Source organism: Branchiostoma floridae, chromosome 4, assembly GCF_000003815.2.
Source record: "Branchiostoma floridae strain S238N-H82 chromosome 4, Bfl_VNyyK, whole genome shotgun sequence".
NCBI classification, from domain to species: Eukaryota; Metazoa; Chordata; class Leptocardii; order Amphioxiformes; family Branchiostomatidae; genus Branchiostoma; species Branchiostoma floridae.
The window spans coordinates 27,369,279-27,388,989 of NC_049982.1; the positions used below are offsets into that span (position 1 = coordinate 27,369,279).

General features: G+C 44.5%; 5 protein-coding genes across 5 annotated transcripts in view; 4 read left to right on the forward strand and 1 right to left on the reverse strand.

Moving 5' to 3' along the window:
* Window positions 1-6,882, forward strand: part of LOC118413706 — a 26,513-nt gene extending 19,631 nt beyond the window's left edge. The window contains exons 3-6 of the mRNA XM_035817234.1: window positions 1,102-1,152; window positions 1,882-1,988; window positions 2,661-2,782; window positions 6,850-6,882. Of these exons, the coding sequence (XP_035673127.1) occupies window positions 1,102-1,152; window positions 1,882-1,988; window positions 2,661-2,782; window positions 6,850-6,882 (313 nt within the window). The remainder of the gene's footprint in view (window positions 1-1,101; window positions 1,153-1,881; window positions 1,989-2,660; window positions 2,783-6,849) is intronic.
* Window positions 6,883-10,593: 3,711 nt separating this feature from the next.
* On the reverse strand, window positions 10,594-12,009 carry LOC118413707 (potassium voltage-gated channel subfamily A member 2-like). Its single transcript, XM_035817235.1, has one exon. The coding sequence runs from the start codon at window positions 12,007-12,009 to the stop codon at window positions 10,594-10,596; it is 1,416 nt and encodes a 471-aa protein (XP_035673128.1).
* A 1,833-nt stretch (window positions 12,010-13,842) lies between these two features.
* LOC118413708 lies at window positions 13,843-14,577 on the forward strand. The gene has a single exon (XM_035817236.1). The coding sequence runs from the start codon at window positions 13,843-13,845 to the stop codon at window positions 14,575-14,577; it is 735 nt and encodes a 244-aa protein (XP_035673129.1).
* Window positions 14,578-14,920: 343 nt separating this feature from the next.
* LOC118413709 lies at window positions 14,921-16,102 on the forward strand. The gene has a single exon (XM_035817237.1). It carries the CDS (start codon window positions 14,921-14,923, stop codon window positions 16,100-16,102), a length of 1,182 nt encoding a protein of 393 aa, XP_035673130.1.
* Window positions 16,103-17,395: 1,293 nt separating this feature from the next.
* Window positions 17,396-18,727, forward strand: LOC118413710 (uncharacterized protein F54H12.2-like). The gene has a single exon (XM_035817238.1). The coding sequence runs from the start codon at window positions 17,396-17,398 to the stop codon at window positions 18,725-18,727; it is 1,332 nt and encodes a 443-aa protein (XP_035673131.1).
* Window positions 18,728-19,711: the final 984 nt, after the last annotated feature.

Below are 19,711 nucleotides of genomic sequence, written 5' to 3' on the forward strand. Positions count from 1 at the left end.
CGCTTTATGTGGCTGCTATTGTCCGGTGTCGCCATCGGGATCAGGGAGAAGGTATAGAACACCGATACGAATACGCGGAGAGACTTTTACAAGGGGTGACGTCAAAGGGGTCACAGGGTGAGGAACAACAAACTGAAGACAAGGAGACGACTATACCTGCAAAGGTGGCTGGAAAGTTTCAAGACCTGGACAAGAAACGGGCTGCCGGTGGTAAAACAGACTCTGTGCTAGTTGGATACGCACAGTTAATGGTAGAGGGAATAGTAAACGACAACAACATGTTAGAAACAGAAGCAATCAAAAGTCTCGGTGACGTGTACCTGAAAAGAGGAACAGAAACTGGAGACACTAGACACTTGACCAAAGCTACTGCTCTGTACAACACGGCACTGGCGCGGTGTAACAACGTTCAGGGAACCGTTGTCATTGTCCATCGCTTACTTTACACAGCAAAAATCAGGCAGGACATCACCACAAAAAGCAAAAAAGTAAGTGTTAGCGATTAACATAATTTATGCACCTCCTTGTTTGTTTTCAAATTTTGCTTCTGCTATGAGTTTGCTCTGCATCTGTGAGAAAATGATAGTTCTAGGAGTCTTGAATGTTTTCTCACATTGTTTGCTGTGTGCATTGAGGATGATATTATCGATCGGCTAATTATGATATATACCCTCTTATATAGCTCCCATGTAGCCAATTGTTCCATTAATATTCGCCACATTTGCAACATACGCCTTCATACTTTCAATCTTTATCCTTTCTATCTTCTTCCAATACGTCAGGAACTTTATATTACACTCGATCATTCGTCATTGAATAGTACGATTGCCCACTTGTTTATCTTCCCTGGCCTTTTCTATCGGTTCCTGCGTAGAAGTCAACTCAAATACAACGACAGCAAAACGTGAGAGGAAGGAAGGACCACATCTCTCCCTTCTCAACTGCAACCTCAAGTGACATCACTAATGACCGAATACGCCGTCTACACATGTAAGTACGGGCAATGTTAGTTTTTATTTTTGTTTTTGTTTATCATATAATGTATACACCGCTATGTGTATTGTAGAGTAATAAAATAAGCATTTTGTTTTTCCTCTTCAGGGCCCCGGAACTACAGAAAGCTGAAAACCCTACAGGAGCCGATGATGACACGTTAGTGTTGTCCATCTTTTTTCTAGTTTTTGCCAAACTTTTTTCAGAAGTTTTTAAAATGATTCTTTAATGCAAATTCTCTGCATTGTTATTTGTTTACAAACTGGGGAGTTTAACCTAACCTGTATGCTGATGAGAATATGCCCAGACAACACGTTGGTTACGTGTTCGCAAAAACAAAGTACAAGTTTGATTTCGAACAGCTTGTTGTACTTCAGCAGAAATTTTGGTACCTTATTCGCTTCTCTGTACATGCCCCTTTACAGTAGATACCTCTTAGCATATAGGATCATTGAGTGGTATCGCTTGGCCATGTAGTTTTTAAGCAACCGTATGGGCTTTGAGACTTTCAAAGAGAAGGCATTGACGGATAGTTATGACTTTGGGTAGGTACAAAATGATTGACACTATGCAAGGGCGTCACAGAAAATTGCTATCCAATTTGCATAGCAACTCAGGACCTCTTGTGCCTGAGACCAACGTTCTACCGATTGCGCCAGGCAATCTCACAAATATTAAATGACGGGGTTTCATACCGCTTTGTTAATCAAGACAACATTTAGTGAAGTTTTAAATTGTAAACGATCTTCCATCTAAATAATCAATAATTTCATTTGATACCTATAGTTATTCACTTTTAGCTCTGATGCGCCCTGTTACAAATTAGATACGATTCGAATGATCAATCAGTTCGTAAATGACTTTTATCTTTTGATGACACCCTTACAGTGAATACGAAGAACATCTACATGATGGCTCCAGAGCCCTGCAGACTGGAGATCTGGACACAGCAGAACAAAGTTTTTCAGCTGCACTCAAGTCCGTTCATGTCCAAGGTCAGTCTAAGTAGGAACTTAGTTCTTAGGATTAAAGTAGAACTGCTTATAAACTGTGCACGATCCTTTGTCTTTTTGAAACAGAGGACTATCTTTATTATTAAAACCCTATTCAGACCGGACTTTTTTGGTCAATCGTGGACGGTGGGGGTGGGGGGTGGCAGCTTTTAAGGCCCGCACCTTCTAACTGCTGTATCTATTTAACGACGTGATATATGGCCACCACAATTCCAGAGAATGATGTAGACATAATTTTTGAATACTTTTTTGAATAATTTTTGAATTTTTAAAATCTTGACGCTAATTGTTGTAATATGATGAACTTATGACGTCATCAATTTCATGTATTGGCTGGAACCTTGGAAGAAGGGTATTTGAAAAAACTTCAAGGTATGCTATAAAATGTAACAGTAAGTGAAAATAACACAATGATAATGTATGTTACGACTTTCGTTGCAAATAGCAACAGAATTGACGTCAAAATGAAAGTCATTTTCGACAAATATAGTAGAAACACTAATAAAATAACCACAACGAATGTAGGGTTTGAAACCAAAGTTACTTCGTTAACATACAAAAGTATGCAAATTGAAATTATGTTTTTATTACAGCATTCTAGACATTTGTTTCCTGACGAATAAGTAAATACAAAATTACGATTTATGATTACAGGTCAACACAAGAAGGAGGCAGAGCCCCTGTACAAGTTGGGCAAGGTCTATCTGAGAAGAGGAATCCGGTCAAAGGACGGGGGTGATTTCACCAAGGCTGCAGCACTCTGTAATGCAGCATTGGTAAGATCAAGTAGAGAAGATATAGAGCAAATAATCAAGAAAATAACAGCAGTATTTGTTAAGGAAGTCCTGAAGATCCAACAGAAGGTAGGCAATGATGATACAGAGAAGCACAAATTGATGCTGAAGGTCGATAGGGACTATGTACAACAAGAGATAAGAATAATTGAACAAGAAGTAGATCCTTATACCCTTGATGACGAGGACCCGAGGATAAAAGAAGTAGAGATGAAGAGGGTGGAAGCAATCAAAGCTTTGTGTGAGACACTGGTTCATCATCGTAAAATGTTCATAGCTGGACTTGTAGATGAATGCATAGAGGTAATGGGTCCACCTCCCTGTAAGAACGCCATGATAGGTTTGGGTTCACAAGCCACAGGATTGGTAACACCATACTCTGATCTGGAATTTGCCATTTTGGTAGAGGACGATGCGGGGCCTAATGTTAGCTATTTCCGTAACCTCACACATTATTTGCATCTCAAGGTGATCAATCTGGGAGAAACCATTCTCCCTGCCATGGGGATTAAGTCTCTTAATGATTTCTACTCAGAAGATCCACTAGACAGCTGGTTTTATGACTCAGTAACACCGCGCGGTTTCGCGTTTGATGGAGCCATGCCAAGTGCCTGCAAAACTCCCTTGGGCAGGGCTAGAATAAGCGAACTTATCCGCACACCAAGCAATATGACCAACGTTCTGAAAGAAGACCTTACTCTCCATCTAAAGAAAGGCTACCATCTTGCTAGCATATTGGGAAATGTGTCTTTTATCACAGGTGAAAAGGAATTGGTGGATGAGTACAGGTCATTATGGAATCAGCAAATTCAAGACGTTAATAAGAAAGTTCGTCTGGTAATGGCAGTTAGTTTATTGGGTGATAATTTATCGACTTTTCAAAGCCATGATCTCACTGACGAACTGCGGAATGTCAAGAAAGAAATCTATCGATTTTCTAGCTTTGCCGTATGCTTTTGTGCGCTGCTTCATAACATACAACCGACCACAATCTGGGAGACTATTCAGGAACTAAAAAACAGTGGAGTCGTCAACAGTGAGAACGCACATCACTTGATGGTCCTGGTCAGTATCTCAGCAGAACTGAGGCTGCGGACATACATGAACAATCGTGGTCAGGTGGAAAACATGTCAGCCTTATCTTCAATGTCTAAAGATACGGGCATTGGAGAGAAATTACAAAAAGTGTTTTACATCTCAAATACAAATCAGCTCATGAGATATTACAATACAGAAATACCCCTGAAGCACTTCATTTCACAGCTGACCGACACTCAGCCGTTCAATGAACCGCCAATCTTCTTTGACAATTCTTCAGAGCTGAAAGCAAAGGTATACAAAAGTATGTGTGATTTCGAAAATCTAAAGAAATGCTCAGAGCAAACGCTACACAATTATTTATTGAAATATGGTGAAAACACTGTACACAGTGATGTTGTATCTTCACTTGACAAATTGGCTTTTGCTTCGTGGGCCCTTGGTGATTACGAAAAGGCTGTACGCTATAATGAACAGTCACTACGGATGAGGCGGAGTATCTACGGTGAGGACACTGCACATCCTAATATCGCCACCTCACTTAACAACTTGGGTAACGACTGGAGTCACCTTGGAGATTGCAGAAAGGCGGTAAGCTATCATGAACAGTCACTACAGATGAGGCGGAGTATCTATGGTAAGGACACCGCACATCCTGATATCGCCGAGTCACTAAACAACTTGGGTAACGCCTGGGGTTACCTTGGGGATAACAGAAAGGCGATCGTCTATTATGAACAGTCACTACAGATTAAGCTGAGTATCTATGGTGAGGATACTGCACATCGTGACATCGCCCTTTCATTTTACAACTTGGGTAACGCCTGTAGGAACCTTGGGGATCACAGAAAGGCGATCAGCTATCATGAACAGTCGTTACAGATGAGGCGGAGTATCTATGGCGAGGACACTGTACATCCTGACATCGCCGAGTCACTAAACAACTTGGGTGTAGCCTGGAGTAGATTAGGGGATCGCAGAAAGGCGATTGCTTATTATGAACATTCACTACAGATGACGCGGCGACTCTATGGTGAGGGCACCGCACATCCTGACATCGCCATCTCACTTACCTGCTTGGGCTTGGCCTATAGAAACCTTGGGGAACACAAAAAGGCGATTATCTATTATGAGCAGTCACTACGGATGCAGCGTGTTATCTATGGTGACAACACCGCACATTCTTACATCGCCATTTTACTTAACAACTTGGGTATGACCTGGAGTGACCTTGGGGATCACAAAAAGGCGGTCTGCTATTTTGAACAGTCACTACAGATGAACCGGAGTATCTATGGTGATGACAGTGCACATCCTGACATCACCTCCTCACTTAACAACTTGGGCGGAGCCTGGCAAATCCTCGGGGATCACGGAAAATCGATCAGCTATTATGACCAGGCACTAACAGATGATGAGAAGTATCTATGGTGAGGACAAGAAACATCCTGACATCGCCATCTCCCTTACCAACTTGGGTAACCTCTGGAATGACCTAAGGTATCACAGAAAGGCGGTCAGCTATCATGAACAGGCACTACAGATGCAGCAGAGTATCTATGGTGAGGGCACTTCACATCCTGGCATCGCCGGCTCACTTATAAACTTAGGTGACGCCTGGAGTGACCTTGGGGATCACAGAAAGGCGATCAGCTATTATGAACAGTCACTACAGATGAGACGGAGTATCTATGGTAAGGGTAATGCACATCCTGACATCGCCGCCTCACTTAACAACTTGGGTGCCGCCTGGAGTTACCTCGGGGATCACAGTAAGGCGGTCAGCTATTATGAACAGTCACTACAGATGAGGCGGAGTATCTATGGTGAGAACACCGCACATCCTTTCATTGTACAATCGCTTCACAATTTGTGCTCGGCCTCGAGAAAGCTCGGTGATTACGGAAAGGCCATTAATTATTTTCTACTTAAAGAACAAATGAAACAGGTCATCACAGCTTCAGATAAGTAATTAGCAGCAAATCTTTCCATCCGTAGTAGCTGTTTATGACATTAACTATCAAGGAACATCTCACTATACAAATTTTTTCAAAGATGTCAGATTATAGGTCTGAAAAAGCCGTTACATAAGTGGGCATCATGATACAAAATGTAGATTGTGAAATGAAAGTCATGAATTTTGTTTTTCTTAAATTTGGTTGCTGTACTGAATTTGATTGACTTTGATTGACATGGTTTGATCCGTACTACTGTCAGATTTGGGCGATGAACAGTTTACTTCCATCTTATTGTGTACGTCTGTTATTGTTGACGACGAAAGACTGTACGCTCGTACAGGGGGTGATGACTGCCTCCCCTCAAAAACAATGTGCACAACCCAATCTTTCGGGCATAATTATAGAGAACTCAAACCAGTTTAAGCTCACTAAAGAGCTAGTCTCCTACTCGTCGTGACAGAGAGGGCAGACGCTATGTACAGTATTTACATGTTCATTGTACCGGGGAAATTCCCCTAGCTCTTTTCGACACGCACAATGAACAATGGACCACGGCTTAACGTCCCGTCCTAAGGACTGCAACCCTTTCCGGTAGCGTGCATGTCGGGTGAGCAACATAGCCGGAATCGAACTCATGACTTCTAGTTCCAGAAGCAGGGCAGCTAACCACTGGACTACGCACGCTACAGAATAAGCCTTTTATGAATGTCTACCAAAACCAAAACAATTGCGAACATTACTTTGCGGGGAAGGTCTTTTATTTCATTGCATAAGGAACACGACCCACACATATACAGCTCTGGTCACCCTCTTTTGTCTGTGTAACGCAAACTCCGCTGCCCTGGGTTAGAACTGGCCCCTCCCCACAGGAGAGTTCGGCTGGATGTTGGGCGGGCCGCGGCCGCTTTAAGTGCGATCTATATTGTTCTCGCCACATACCTGCAGATTTTCAAACGGTCGTTAACTGTATACGTAGTCAAATGACCACAATGATATCAAGTTTGATGGCTATTGGTAATTATAACATAATATACGATAATATACTTATTTCAGGGTGAGGCCGAGATCTTGATGATCACCCCTTAAAGTTTAGGGATGAGGTCGTAAAATACGGCTTAAAGATTTCTATGCTGATACAATGTGATGTATCAGACCCTTGTTATTGCCGTGAAAGACGTGTTGTTTTTATGTGTTATAGTATAGGTATATGGACATTTTTAACAGCTTGCTACATATGATTATGGGTGGATTTGTATATATGTCTTGCAAATACAATGTATAAAAACATTGGTAAAAAACATAAAGTAAAGGTTGAAACTTGTAAAATGAAGTTAAATCTTTAGCGTTTTTGGGCGAGGTAACTCGGTAATAATATGGGAGTTATCAATATTGAAACCCATAGAGTACTGAGAACAACACCAACAGTGTAATATGATTCTTATACAAATGGCAAAAGGCTATCGGGTTTATGTCTTCTCTGTGAGAATGAAAATTCTGTTTAAATGTAAGTTATAAGGTAGTCTGCTGAGAATGCACTTTAACGTTTAAGGATGTTGGCTAGACTATATATGATGCACCTGTTGTGTTCATTTCATGATCCATTAGACCCTTCTTAGCATGCATTCATATTTCTATTGTGTGGATTAAAGAAATTTGACTATTTAAACCATACAGTAAAGTAACAGAACCTTATTGTACATAGAAAGTTGCTACTATATCCAGCTTAGTTCAGTCTGATATTTAAGTGGTAAGTTACGATTGAAGTTCACTTTAATATACGTATGAAAAGATCCCAGTTACACTATATGTGGAGAGATGACTGAAATGTCATATCGTGTACTATGCTATGCTACCTGTAATAAAAAAAAACGATGGCTTTATTTACAGTCTTTTCCCGAGCCAGTTTTCTGCATGTGCAGATTTGTTGTAAAATACACGTAAAGGGAATCTTTCTTTCAGTAGCGGGTTGCAATGTGTACATTGTATATTCTGATATTAGATCTTCAAGTGTAACATCATATTTTGATACCACACTTATTTGATTTTATCAAGGAGATTGTATGGATAACATTGTCTGGTCACCCGAAAACTAATGTTAGAGCATGCGAAAAAAGAAAATTTATAACAACATATGTCTGAAATTCAAGTGATAACGAAGGTTGTAGAAATGATAAACCACAATAAGAACTGGATAATAAACATAAGATTATAATTGTTTGTATTGTCTCTGTTTTGGTTTGAAATGTCTATTGCATAGATTTATACGGTTTCATTATCGAAAACAAACTAGAGTTCGCCGATACCACACCTCTGTGAAATGATTATTGACTATTATGTTATTATGACTATTATCTTATTATGTTGTTGATAATGGAAACATTGTCTGTGTCCTCTGTGGTGAACATAACTAGTATATGGCAAATATCGCAGCATCTGCGAAAACGCAGACACCCAAAAACTCTAGTCGTCGAGAATGGTTACGTATTAATATATCCACAGTTATGCTTATCTGCATTCGACTTATATCAGTAATGCATGCATACATTTTTTAGGAAGGATTCTTACATCTTGCATGCAGTGAGATCACTACTTGTACATGTTCTATCAACCTTAATTTCCACAATTTGTTACTTGTCTCTGACAACGATCTTCATCCCCACCAAAGAAAACCTGACACATAAAACGCGTGTGAACTTTTAACTCCTCATGCCATTCCAACTTGCATCTATAAAACATAGGAAGACGTAAGAATTTTGGCACAAAAAGGGGCGCAGCTTTGCATCCAAGTAGACATCATGCTACTTTAATTTGTAACCATTGAAAAAAATCGCTGAATAAAAAGGAAATCAATTGCTAAAATAAGACTTCAGTGTAATGTTAGTCACCTTTATCTGCTATCTGGATATCAAGGAGACATATGGATAGTTGCTTCAAATTGTAATGCATTGTATGTACGTTTAATACAGTATGGTCGAGAAAGTGTTTTTTAAACGGACGAAAATTCCTGGACATTGATATAATCAATAAAATCGAATCAACATGGCTACAAGATAATGCACGGTGGTGCCGCACTCAAGTAACTTTATTTACATAATCGGCACCTCAAAAACAGAACACTGTAGATATATAGTGATGAGGGCGTCAGATGAATAACCGATATGATATATATATAAGTGAAACATTATGCTGACAAGATTGTAGTATGACAAGATGTTAAGTTTGTAGTACTAGTATGACAAGATGCTGACAAGATGTATAACAGAGGTGCTCACAACAATGAATTATGAAAACGTTTAGTTTAGAGTAGATATATATGGCCTCCTTCGGTCAGTATTGACCTTGTTTTGAGTTTTAATACAACCGGGGTTTAGTCATAATTTGAGTGTTCGTTTTAGAGAGAGTGCAAAGATGATTCTCTGGGTACGAAATATGCAATAACAGCGTCATATAAAGCATAGGTATTAATATAATACATTGATATGATTATGATTTGATTTGATTTATTTAAATTGCAACAATAAGTGATCATAAATGGGATTGTATATCAGCGAACACGAACAATCCAAATATGTACAATTTCATCACATTTCATAGTTATGCATAGCCTGGGTACCATCCTATTTCTACCGGGGCTCCTTACACTCACTTCCCTAAGAAATAGTCTGGCACTGATCAGGACCCGGCGGTTTGGCATTTGAATATTCGTCCTAGATCCGGCCGGGCGCGCTGATTGGGCCCCATTTTTTTTAGGGAAGTGAGTGTAAGGAGCCCCGGTAGAAATAGGATGGTACCCAGGCTAAGTTATGCAGTGATCGATACTAATATGTTATGCAGTGATACTAATATGTTATGCAGTGATACTAATATGTTATGAAGTGATACTAATATGATATGACTTGATGCCTCACCCCTAATGTTGGCATTCAATTTGGCACTTAACTGTCGTATTCGATACACAGCTAACAGAACTTGATCTCTCAAATACCGCCCATGACCCATATGTTATATTTGTCTGTGACGGTCACGGTCATAGACAGATAAATATACACAGTGCAATATAATATCTTGGACCGTCGAAACAGTCAAGCACTCTGGGTGCATCACGTTGTTTCAATAGAAAGCAGTGTGGAACAAATATTATATCACATTTCAAAATATTTAAATGCTAAATTTCAATATAGGATAAGCTTTATAGCCCCATTTCGTTTTTGGATTTCAATGGATAAGATTCAGTGTCACGGTCATGTACAGATAAATATACACAATGCAACATAAGATCTTGGAACTTCGAAACAAGCACTCTGGGTGCAGCATATTGTGTCAATAGAAAGCAGTGTGAAAAAAATATGATATCACATTTCAAAATATTTTAGATTATAGTTTTCAATATATGATAAGCGATATAGCTCCATTTTATTTTTGGATTTCACTGGATAAGATAGGATGTAATGCAGTAACACTCCTACTTTTTTGTAAGATAATACTAGATAACGTTTGGCATAGTGGGGCCCACTGAAATATTGTTTTTTTTATATAACACTAGTTCACCTTTATTTTCTGGTAACATTTCGGTCAAATGTCAAATTTCGGTATTGTATTGTAAGTTACAGTTCAACTTTGATACAGAAATCATAGTCTTGGTTAAAATAAATACCTTTTCTGTTAGATATTTTCTCAACGTTGAATCAGAATAAAGTCCATCTACTTTTCCAACTCAACTTTCCAAAATTGTGGACGGGATTTCACCCTTCATTACGCAAACCTTATACGATACGTTGTTTCGAAGTGCTGACCACCTTAACCGCAGTCAGTGGTGATGATCTCAGGAATCAACCTGTCCGATGATTTCATGGATTCCGGCATCCGCAACTCTTCTTCTTCCATCTCCTCCAACTCCTCCCCCGTGTCTTCTTCCTCTTCCTCTGGCGGATCCTCCTCCGTGTTGTAGATGGCATCGAACCTGGTCACGATGATGGGCACGGGGAGGGAGATGGTGAGGATGCCGGCTAGCGCTAAGAGTGAACCGATGAACTTGCCCAGTCCAGTGGTAGGGTACATATCGCCGTATCCCAACGTGACCATCGTAACAAGAGCCCACCAGAATCCGTCCGGGATGCTAGTGTACGCTGTACCGGGTACGTTGACTTCTACAAAGTACATCCCAGCAGCGAACAAGACTATGAGGATTGCCATGAAGAAAAGTAGCATCGCTATGTCGCCGGAACTGTTGGCAAGAGCTTGGCCGATGATTCTAAGTCCTCGGGAATACCGGGACAGCTTGAAGACTCGGAGGGAGCGAATGACTCTCATGTACCGTAAGACTCTTGCGGCAGTAGCCACGTCTTGTACCTTTGACAGAACGATCGCATTCACCACGACCGGTACTATGGAGAACAAGTCGAGGATCCCGAGTTTTGTTCGGACATAATGGAGTACATCCGGACTACTGAAGAGTCGCAGAGAGACTTCTATCGCAAAGAAGGCTGCAGAGAGAGCCTCTATGACAAAGAAGGGGTTTTTGAACCGCGTCTGTTCCGCAGTAAGGACGTTAGATAAATATGGGTTAGTTTCTGCACACACGGCTCCTGTTGACAAAAGAGTGAAGAACATACAGAGGTACGAGAATACCTTAGCTTTGAAGAACTCCTCAGGACTACCGTCCGTCATCTCCCAGATGTTTTTCTGCGTTTTATTCTGCGGAATCTTTCGTACTTTCCCCTTGACGAATCCCTCGTGAGCGCGAATTTCGGCGATGGATTCCGGATCGATCTCGAAGAATTTCAGCTCGTCCGTGAACACGTCTAGCGGTACTTCAAACGGCCGCGTCAGCGTTCCGTGGGTCTGGTAGAAGGAGAGGATGGCCTCCGCGCTGGGGCGATGGCGGTCGAAGAAATATTCTCTCTTTACCGGGTCGTAATACTTCTGTCTCTTCTCCTTGTTACCCAGAAGAGTGTTCGGGTAGCGGTTGAGCGTGTCTAGTTGAGTTTCGATACGCAAGCCGCTGACATTAATGATGACTCTGTTCCTGTGGGCTAAGAGCAGTCTTTGTGGTAACCTTCGTCTAACCGACGGCGACACGTCCCTCCAGCGGGGCGGCTGGCTGCGAAACCAGGCGGAATAATTCCGTCGGAGCGTCGTTGGCGTTAGCGGTACGTCTCCGTACGTACCCGGTACCCCCAGACCACCTCCTGCACCTGACCATATGGCCTCCATCTTGCCTGTGCTGTTCTCTCTACACAGTGACTATAGGGGAGCTAATTCGAGAACAGGATGCGTTAACGGTAATAAATATATCCGTAGCTATTTGACCGGGAGTTCGGCAAGGGTTCGGCTTTATTATCATTGCTATGCCGTCCTGTGTCCCAAAAGGACAACGGATCACTGCCGCAGAGTAACATGATATTCACGCAACGTTGAACAATGTGCGTGAACAGCAATAGATATACTGGGTGTTGGGTGTCGCAGTGCTCTATACAACAAAAACATGGCGAGGCTCTCGATGAACGACCGTGCAACGACCAAAATTATATTTGTGTGACCATATTCTATGATTATGATTATGATCATAATTGGTATATAATGCTAGGTGTGTGATTCAAAAGAGAACAAAATTCCATCCTTTATTCTTTAAAATCCGTTGGACGATCTATGAAATCTTTGGTCAAGTAGGCTTAAGGTGGTATCTCACTGCACTTGGAGCACCGGTGCGGCACTGCGGGGTTCGAAGATGACTCAACGAATTTCATAGATTAAAAAACGTTTTGTGTATTTTGTCGTCTTGTAAGTCATACTTTTATGTATTACGCAATATGTAAATTAAAAAAAAAAACGAAAATAACAAAACAGTGCCGCATTGAACGAACCCCGCAGTACTGCACCGGTGCCTCAATTGCAGTGAGATACCACAGTAGTATGTAGTCAGCACGCTGACTATCATTATTCAGGCGGTGCAAGGTGGTGCAGGTCAGAGGTCAACTATCATTTATTCAGGCATAGCAGGTCAGAGGTCAAATATGATTTATTCAGGTGGTGCAGGTCAGGGGTCAGATATTTTTTTTATTCAGGCGCAGTAGGTCAGGGGTCACATATGATTTATTCAGGAGCAGGTCAGAGGTTATGTTATGACGGCAAAATCTTGGGGAATAGGTAACTGTTGTTAGATCTGGTCATCTGGTCGGGGTGAAATAGGGGTCAGGCCGACCTTTTGATAGACAACCTCCACCACTACAAATGAACCTCCCCCTCCCAAATCGTGAATGACATACCCTTATTTGGCCTGGTTCTAAGTCTCTAAGTCAATCAATCGGTTGAATCTGCTGAGGTCAGTCTTTAATGGATGCACTGAAAGCACAAACAACAGACGTCTTTCGTCAGTTACTATATCACAAAGCCCCAGGCTTGTTTCCTCAACACGTGGCGTGCGTAAAAGTGATACAATGGGTGGATACGATCTCGGCGGACGAGGAATATGGAAGGATTATTGACAGCTTCATGGACAACGTACCCAACGCGAGGGATGGGCTGAAAACGGTGCTCGAAAAAGTACTGCAAAGAGGAACGATTAAACTGGGGTCGACTCGTTACCGCAATGGCTTTTGGCCGTGGACGTATGTGTCAATTCGCACGAACGGTATGAAAGAAATACCGACGCCATCTCGACCGAGTTAGCAACATTGATTTGCGACTATGCGGGTAACTGGTTGTTACGCCAACGTGGATGGGACGGATGGCTTGACCGTCGGCGGCACGACAAATACCCGTCATTTGTGCAATGTCTCTGTTGGCTTCTCACTGCACACGTTTGCATCATCGTGACGTAGATTTTGCAACTGAACACGCCCGAACATGCCCGAGCATGTTAAAACACGCCCACGAACGGTACGCTGGTTGGCCAGCGCTCGGTGTATGGCTGATTTGCATGAGATGATGAGCTGCACGCTAATTGGTTGGGGCAGGGCAAGAGGTCCTCATAAAGGCAGACCCGCCGCGATCTAGCGCACCTACGGATCTCCGCCGCCTCGCTGACGACCAAGAACCCGACGAGCCATGGACGACTCAGTGATTTATCCGCAAGATCTCCAATATTGGAGGACACTGCCCGCGTACACCGGGCTCTCTAAACCTCCACAGGCGGACGCAGCGACGCAGACATCCCCCCGTCACGACGGAGCCCGGACGCCGCCAACTGGAGACGTACCAGACACTTGGCCCGCGACCAAGCCAGCACCGACCGTTAAACGACCCCCGACATTGGAGGTTCTCAACGATGGAGTTGAAGCCAGGTTCTCTATTGGCGAAGACGTATTTGTTACAGTCGGTTGTTTCAAGGGGATGCCGCTAGTGAATGTGCGGAGGTTCTATCGACCTTGTCCCGGGAAAGACGTGTGGAAGCCCGGTAAACAAGGGCTGGCTCTAGCCCCAGAGCAATGGCTCGCTCTCAAACGCAACATGAGCAGCGTGTCGTCAGTTCTCCTGGCTTGCGGATTTTCAGCCAAGCACACATCATACAACGGGAACGGGAGCACGTTCCTACCCAGCCGATTCGACCTGGGAAACCAACGATATGCCGTCGTGGAGCTGTTCAGAGGGGAAGCGGTCGTGAGTCTACGAGAGTTTTTCAGACCGAAAGCGGATCAAGGCAAACTCCTCCCGAGCAAGAAAGGGCTCAACCTATCAACCCAGCAGTGGGATGCCCTGGAGGAACAGGCAGACAAGATCGATGCCGTCCTGAAAACCGTCCTCGAGCAGAAATCGCTGACCAGCAAAGTTCTGAAAAAATAGCGAACCAGTGATTTGTCATGAAAATAAACTTCCTGTGGTACAAACATGGGCAAAGATCTCATTGAAGTGTGTGTGTGTCATGTTAATGCTATAGTAGGTTCGTTCAATAAGCGTGTGTGTGTGAGAGAGAGGCGCATGTGCATAAAAGAGCTGCATCTGTATAAAAGGGCTAGCGTTCTAACTAAACAGTCAGTCTCAGAGTTGGAGAGGCACAAACAACACGCATGGGTTGTCTTCCCGACATCGCGTTCTTGGGCGAGCTCTTTTGTGAGATAGTGGACCGCGTTCATTGCGCGTGCATGTGTATGGGGGGACGAATATTTATGTTCTTTCGTGGTTTGGGATGGTTTCCAAGAACCCCGGAAGGAGGAGGAGAAGGAAGGCGGGAGGGGGAAGCAAGCCCTACCCCACCAATCCTGCCGAGGAATGGCACGACGTCCTCCACAGGGTTTACTACGACCCCAGACATCCTGCAGGGTACGGTGGAGTGGGACGGCTCCATCGAGCCGTGCGAGACAAGTACGGAGTCACCCGAAAACAAGTAGAAGCGTGGTTGCGTTCTCAAGACACCCACACCTTACACAAACCCATCAGACGACGTTTTCAAAGGAATCGAGTGATAACCGGAGGAATACACGACCAGTGGCAGGCTGATCTCGCCGATATGTCATCCCTCTCTCGGCATAATGACGGGTATCGCTATCTCCTGACCTGCATAGACGTATTTTCTAAATACGCGTGGGTCGTTCCCATCAAAGACAAGACGGGCCCCACCTTGGCGAAAGCCTTCCAAACCATCCTAGCCGAGGACGACCAAAAACCCAGGTGTCTTCAAACGGATCAAGGTACGGAGTTTCTCAATCGACACGTCCAGTCTCTATTGAAGAAGGAAGGGATCAAATTCTTTACGACGTTTAGTGTGGAAACCAAAGCCAGTGTGGTGGAAAGGTTCAATCGTACGCTGAAGACGAGAATGTGGAAATATTTCACCGCAAAGAACACGCACCGATACATCGACGTCCTGAGCGATCTGGTGTGGTCCTACAACCGCTCCTACCACCGCAGCATCAAAATGGCTCCCATCGAAGTGAACGACAAGAACGAGGGGCTCGTGTGGCATACCCTGTACGGAGAAGGTGACATCTCGAAACGCCGGAAAGGGAGAAAACAACCGACGTCGTTCAAATTTCGAGTCGGAGATTCGGTTCGAATCAGCAAATCTAAACTGCGCCTGGAAAAGGGCTATACGCCCAATTGGACCACAGAGATATTTGTCGTCTCCGAACAAATTGCCCGCCGTCCTCCCGTTTATCGCGTGAAAGATTACGAAGGAGAAGTTTTGAGAGGGACGTTTTACGAAAAGGAGTTGCAGAAAGTTACGAAAAAAGACGACGACGTCTATCAAGTAGAGGACATCCTGGACACGAGAAGGCGAGGCAAAAAGAAGGAGTTCTTTGTGAAATGGAAAGGATATCCCGCCAAGTTTAATAGCTGGGTGAGAGAAGAGGACATGGTTCCCATATGATAAATACCGATGCACGTCCAGACATCGGGCATTGCTCAGACGCACCTCGCCATGGCCAATTCGTTTTACGTCACTCTCCCCAGCGACGGAAGTATGGACGTCTTTCAAGAAAACACGGTCACGAATTATCGGACCAAACTGGCGCAGCCCGTAGAACTGTCGGGAGAGTGGGAGGTGGCTCTCGTTGAGATACAATATCCTCACAGCTGGCTGAACGTTCGGGAAGGCGAAAACACCTTGGTGTATTTCATGGTGGACGAAAAAGATGAAGGGAGTGGTCGGGAATACGAGATCGTCAAAATCTCCGCGGGGCACTACAAGGACGTTTTGCATCTCTTGAAAAGCCTGAACGAAGCCGCTTCCATACGTTACCCTAGCCTCTTCAAGCAACACGACATGTTTGCTTATGACAGCATCACGAAAAGAGTGACCATGGTCCTGCCTCCCATGGCGCAAAATTCGACGACAATGAAGACTTATCTGACGGGGCCATTGGCCGAAAAACTGGGATGGGGAGTAAAAGGCGCCATATACGGTAGCTGGGTACAGGCACCACGTCCAGCCGACCCTAACCTGGGCTTTCACTCCTTGTACGTGTACGGGGATGTTGTGCAGCATCGTCCGGTGGGCGGACAGAAGGTCCCTCTGCTGAGAATCGTCAAAATCGAGGGACAAGACGGGGACATCGTTGATCACCCTATCCCCACGCCTCACTACATACCTCTGGCCAGGAAACGATTCGAAACGATTGAAATCGATATAAGGAACGACCTCGGCGAACCCGTGCCATTTGTGCAAGGGCGAGTGATCGTAACACTTCACTTCAGACAGAGGCGGTCTTCCTACTTTTCCTAGATATGACGGGACAGCGAGGAGGACAGTTGCCGGTGTATTACGGACGGTCTATGCAGCGTGGTTACGGGTTGGGAGGGATTTTTCGCGGTTTGCTCAGATCCGCCGTACCTCTACTGAAACGAGGGGCCCAAAATGTGGGAAGACAGGCTCTAAGGAGCGGTATGGATTTAGCTCATGATGTCTTAAATGGTCAAGGGGTCAAACGCGCTGCCAAACGGAGAGCCGGCGAGTTTGGACAACGTCTGATGTCTGGGCAGAAAAGAGCCAGGGTGCGTGCACCGCCTGCACCGGTGGGGCAAAACAAAGGACGAGGGGCGGGCAGGGGAAAGAAGCCATTAAAACGTGGAACGAGACCGCGTGCAGTCAGTCGCAAGAGAGTCGGTGCACAGCGCGGACGTACCTCTCCCGATATCTTCAATTAGTCCCGATATAAACGACATGGCCCACATTCATCCCCTGTCGTGTTCCTGCACCAAATCAGAATTGGATCTGTTTGAAGTACCGCCAACTCAGACGACCATAACGGACGGTAGATGGGTAGAGTATCATCCGGTGGCCAGTCTCGCCGAGTCTTCCCCGATAGAATTTGACATTCCTGGAGCGGGGGAGGAATTTACGGACCTTTCCCAGACGAAATTGTACGTGAAAGCCAAGATCGTTCTCCCTAACGGTAACGACCTGCCGGACAACGCCAAGGTAGGCCCGGTAAACCTGTGGCTTCAATCGCTCTTCTCGCAAGTCACGGTTACGGTCGCTGGCAAGGACATAACGGATTCCACTAATTGCTATCCATATCGTGCTTACCTGGAGACGCTGCTAAACTATGGGTCTGAAGCAAAGCAATCGCAGCTGACATCCGAACTTTTCTATCAAGACACGCCGGGACGACTTCACTTGGTCGACCCCTACCCAACAGATCAGGGCGCAGTGGCAAACGAAGGATTGATGAAGCGTGCCAACATGACCCGCAACAGTCGCGAAGTGGACCTCATAGGACCCCTACACGTCGATCTGTTTCATCAAGATCGCTTTTTGCTCAGCAAAGTCGACGTTAAAATCAAGCTGCACCGATCGAAACATCAATTCTGTCTGATGTCGCCTGGGGATCAGTTCAAAATTGTCATCACGGAGGCCGCCGTCTTTCTGAGAAAGGTCAACCTGTTACCCACCTATCAGCTGTCCATCGAAAGTCAACTCAACAAGCAGACGGCCAAGTATGCCCTTAAAAGGGTTCAGTTAAAACCTTTTACAATTCCCCGTGGTAACCATTCAGTGTCGAGCGACAATCTGTTCCTGGGACAGGTCCCCAAACGCGTGGCGATCGCTCTGGTGGACAACGCAGCCTTCCAGGGGTCGTTCGGTACCAACCCCTTTAACTTTCAACACTTTAACTTGAACTACATCAGTCTCTGCGTCAATGGGCAGGAGGTGCCTCACAAAGCGCTGACACCCAACTTTGCCGAGGGACAGTACATCAGATCCTACATGAACTTGTTTGGAACGACAGGCAAGCAAGGGCAAGACAGCGGGAACCAGATCGCGAGAAGTGACTACGACAAGGGATTCACGGTGTGGTGTTACGACCTAAGTCCAGACCTCTGCGGCCTCGGTGGGGACCACTTTAACATAATCAGACAGGGAAACCTTCGCCTGGAGCTTCATTTTGCACAGGCTTTAGATCAAACAGTGGTGGCGGTGGTCCTCGCTGAATTCGACAATCTCCTGGAGATTGACAGGCAGAGAAACATCAGCTTTGACTACAGCAACTAGAGATGGACACGAGACAGATGTACGCCGTCTTACGGAGCGACAAGAACACGGCACCTCACCTCCGCGGAGTCTTTGCTTCAGATCGGCTTCCGAGGCGTGTACGGGACTATCCGAGCGCTTACGTCGTTAATACTGACCCAAGCAATAAGCCAGGGCAGCATTGGCTGGCCATCTATTTCGACGGGGAAGGACGGGGCGAATTCTTTGATTCTTATGGCCGTGCACCTAATCTGTATCCCCGCCCTATACTAAGATTTTTGCGGAGAAATACGCGCCTTCCGTGGATTCGTAACCAGCGCCAGATACAAGCTAGACTGTCTACCACTTGTGGGCAGCACTGCCTGTTCTACCTCTTGCACAGATGCAGAAATATTCCAATGACTAGCATAGTCGATATGTTTAGCAGTGACTTAGAACTGAACGATGTATCCGTAGCAGAGTTTATAGAGCGGCATTTTGATATAGATGCTCCCGTGGTCGACATTGAGCTTGTCATGCGACAGATAGCGAGAACCCTTGAAGACTTTGATCGAGCGTTAAACGACTAACGTATGCATGGTTAACCGTATACCATATGATATAGCTTTTAGAGTGTAGTATTGACTGTAGAAGGTTGTTATGAATAAATATCATGAAAACGTATATCGGCCATAGCGTGTTCTCTTTTTCCGCACACACAATCGCACACACAATCATACACATACACTCGCAGAAACAAATAAATGTAAACACAGTCTACATCTAGGCCCGTGTCCGCATCACGGGAAACTTTAATTGTGAACGCTCACACACAATCGCGCACACAATCACGCACATACACTCGCAGAAACGAATAAATGTAAACACAGTCTATATCTAAGCCCGTGTCCGCATCACGGGAAACTTTAATTGTGAACGCTCACACAAAATCGCACACACAATCATACACACAATCATACACATACACTCGCAGAAACAAATAAATGGAAACGTATTCTATATCTA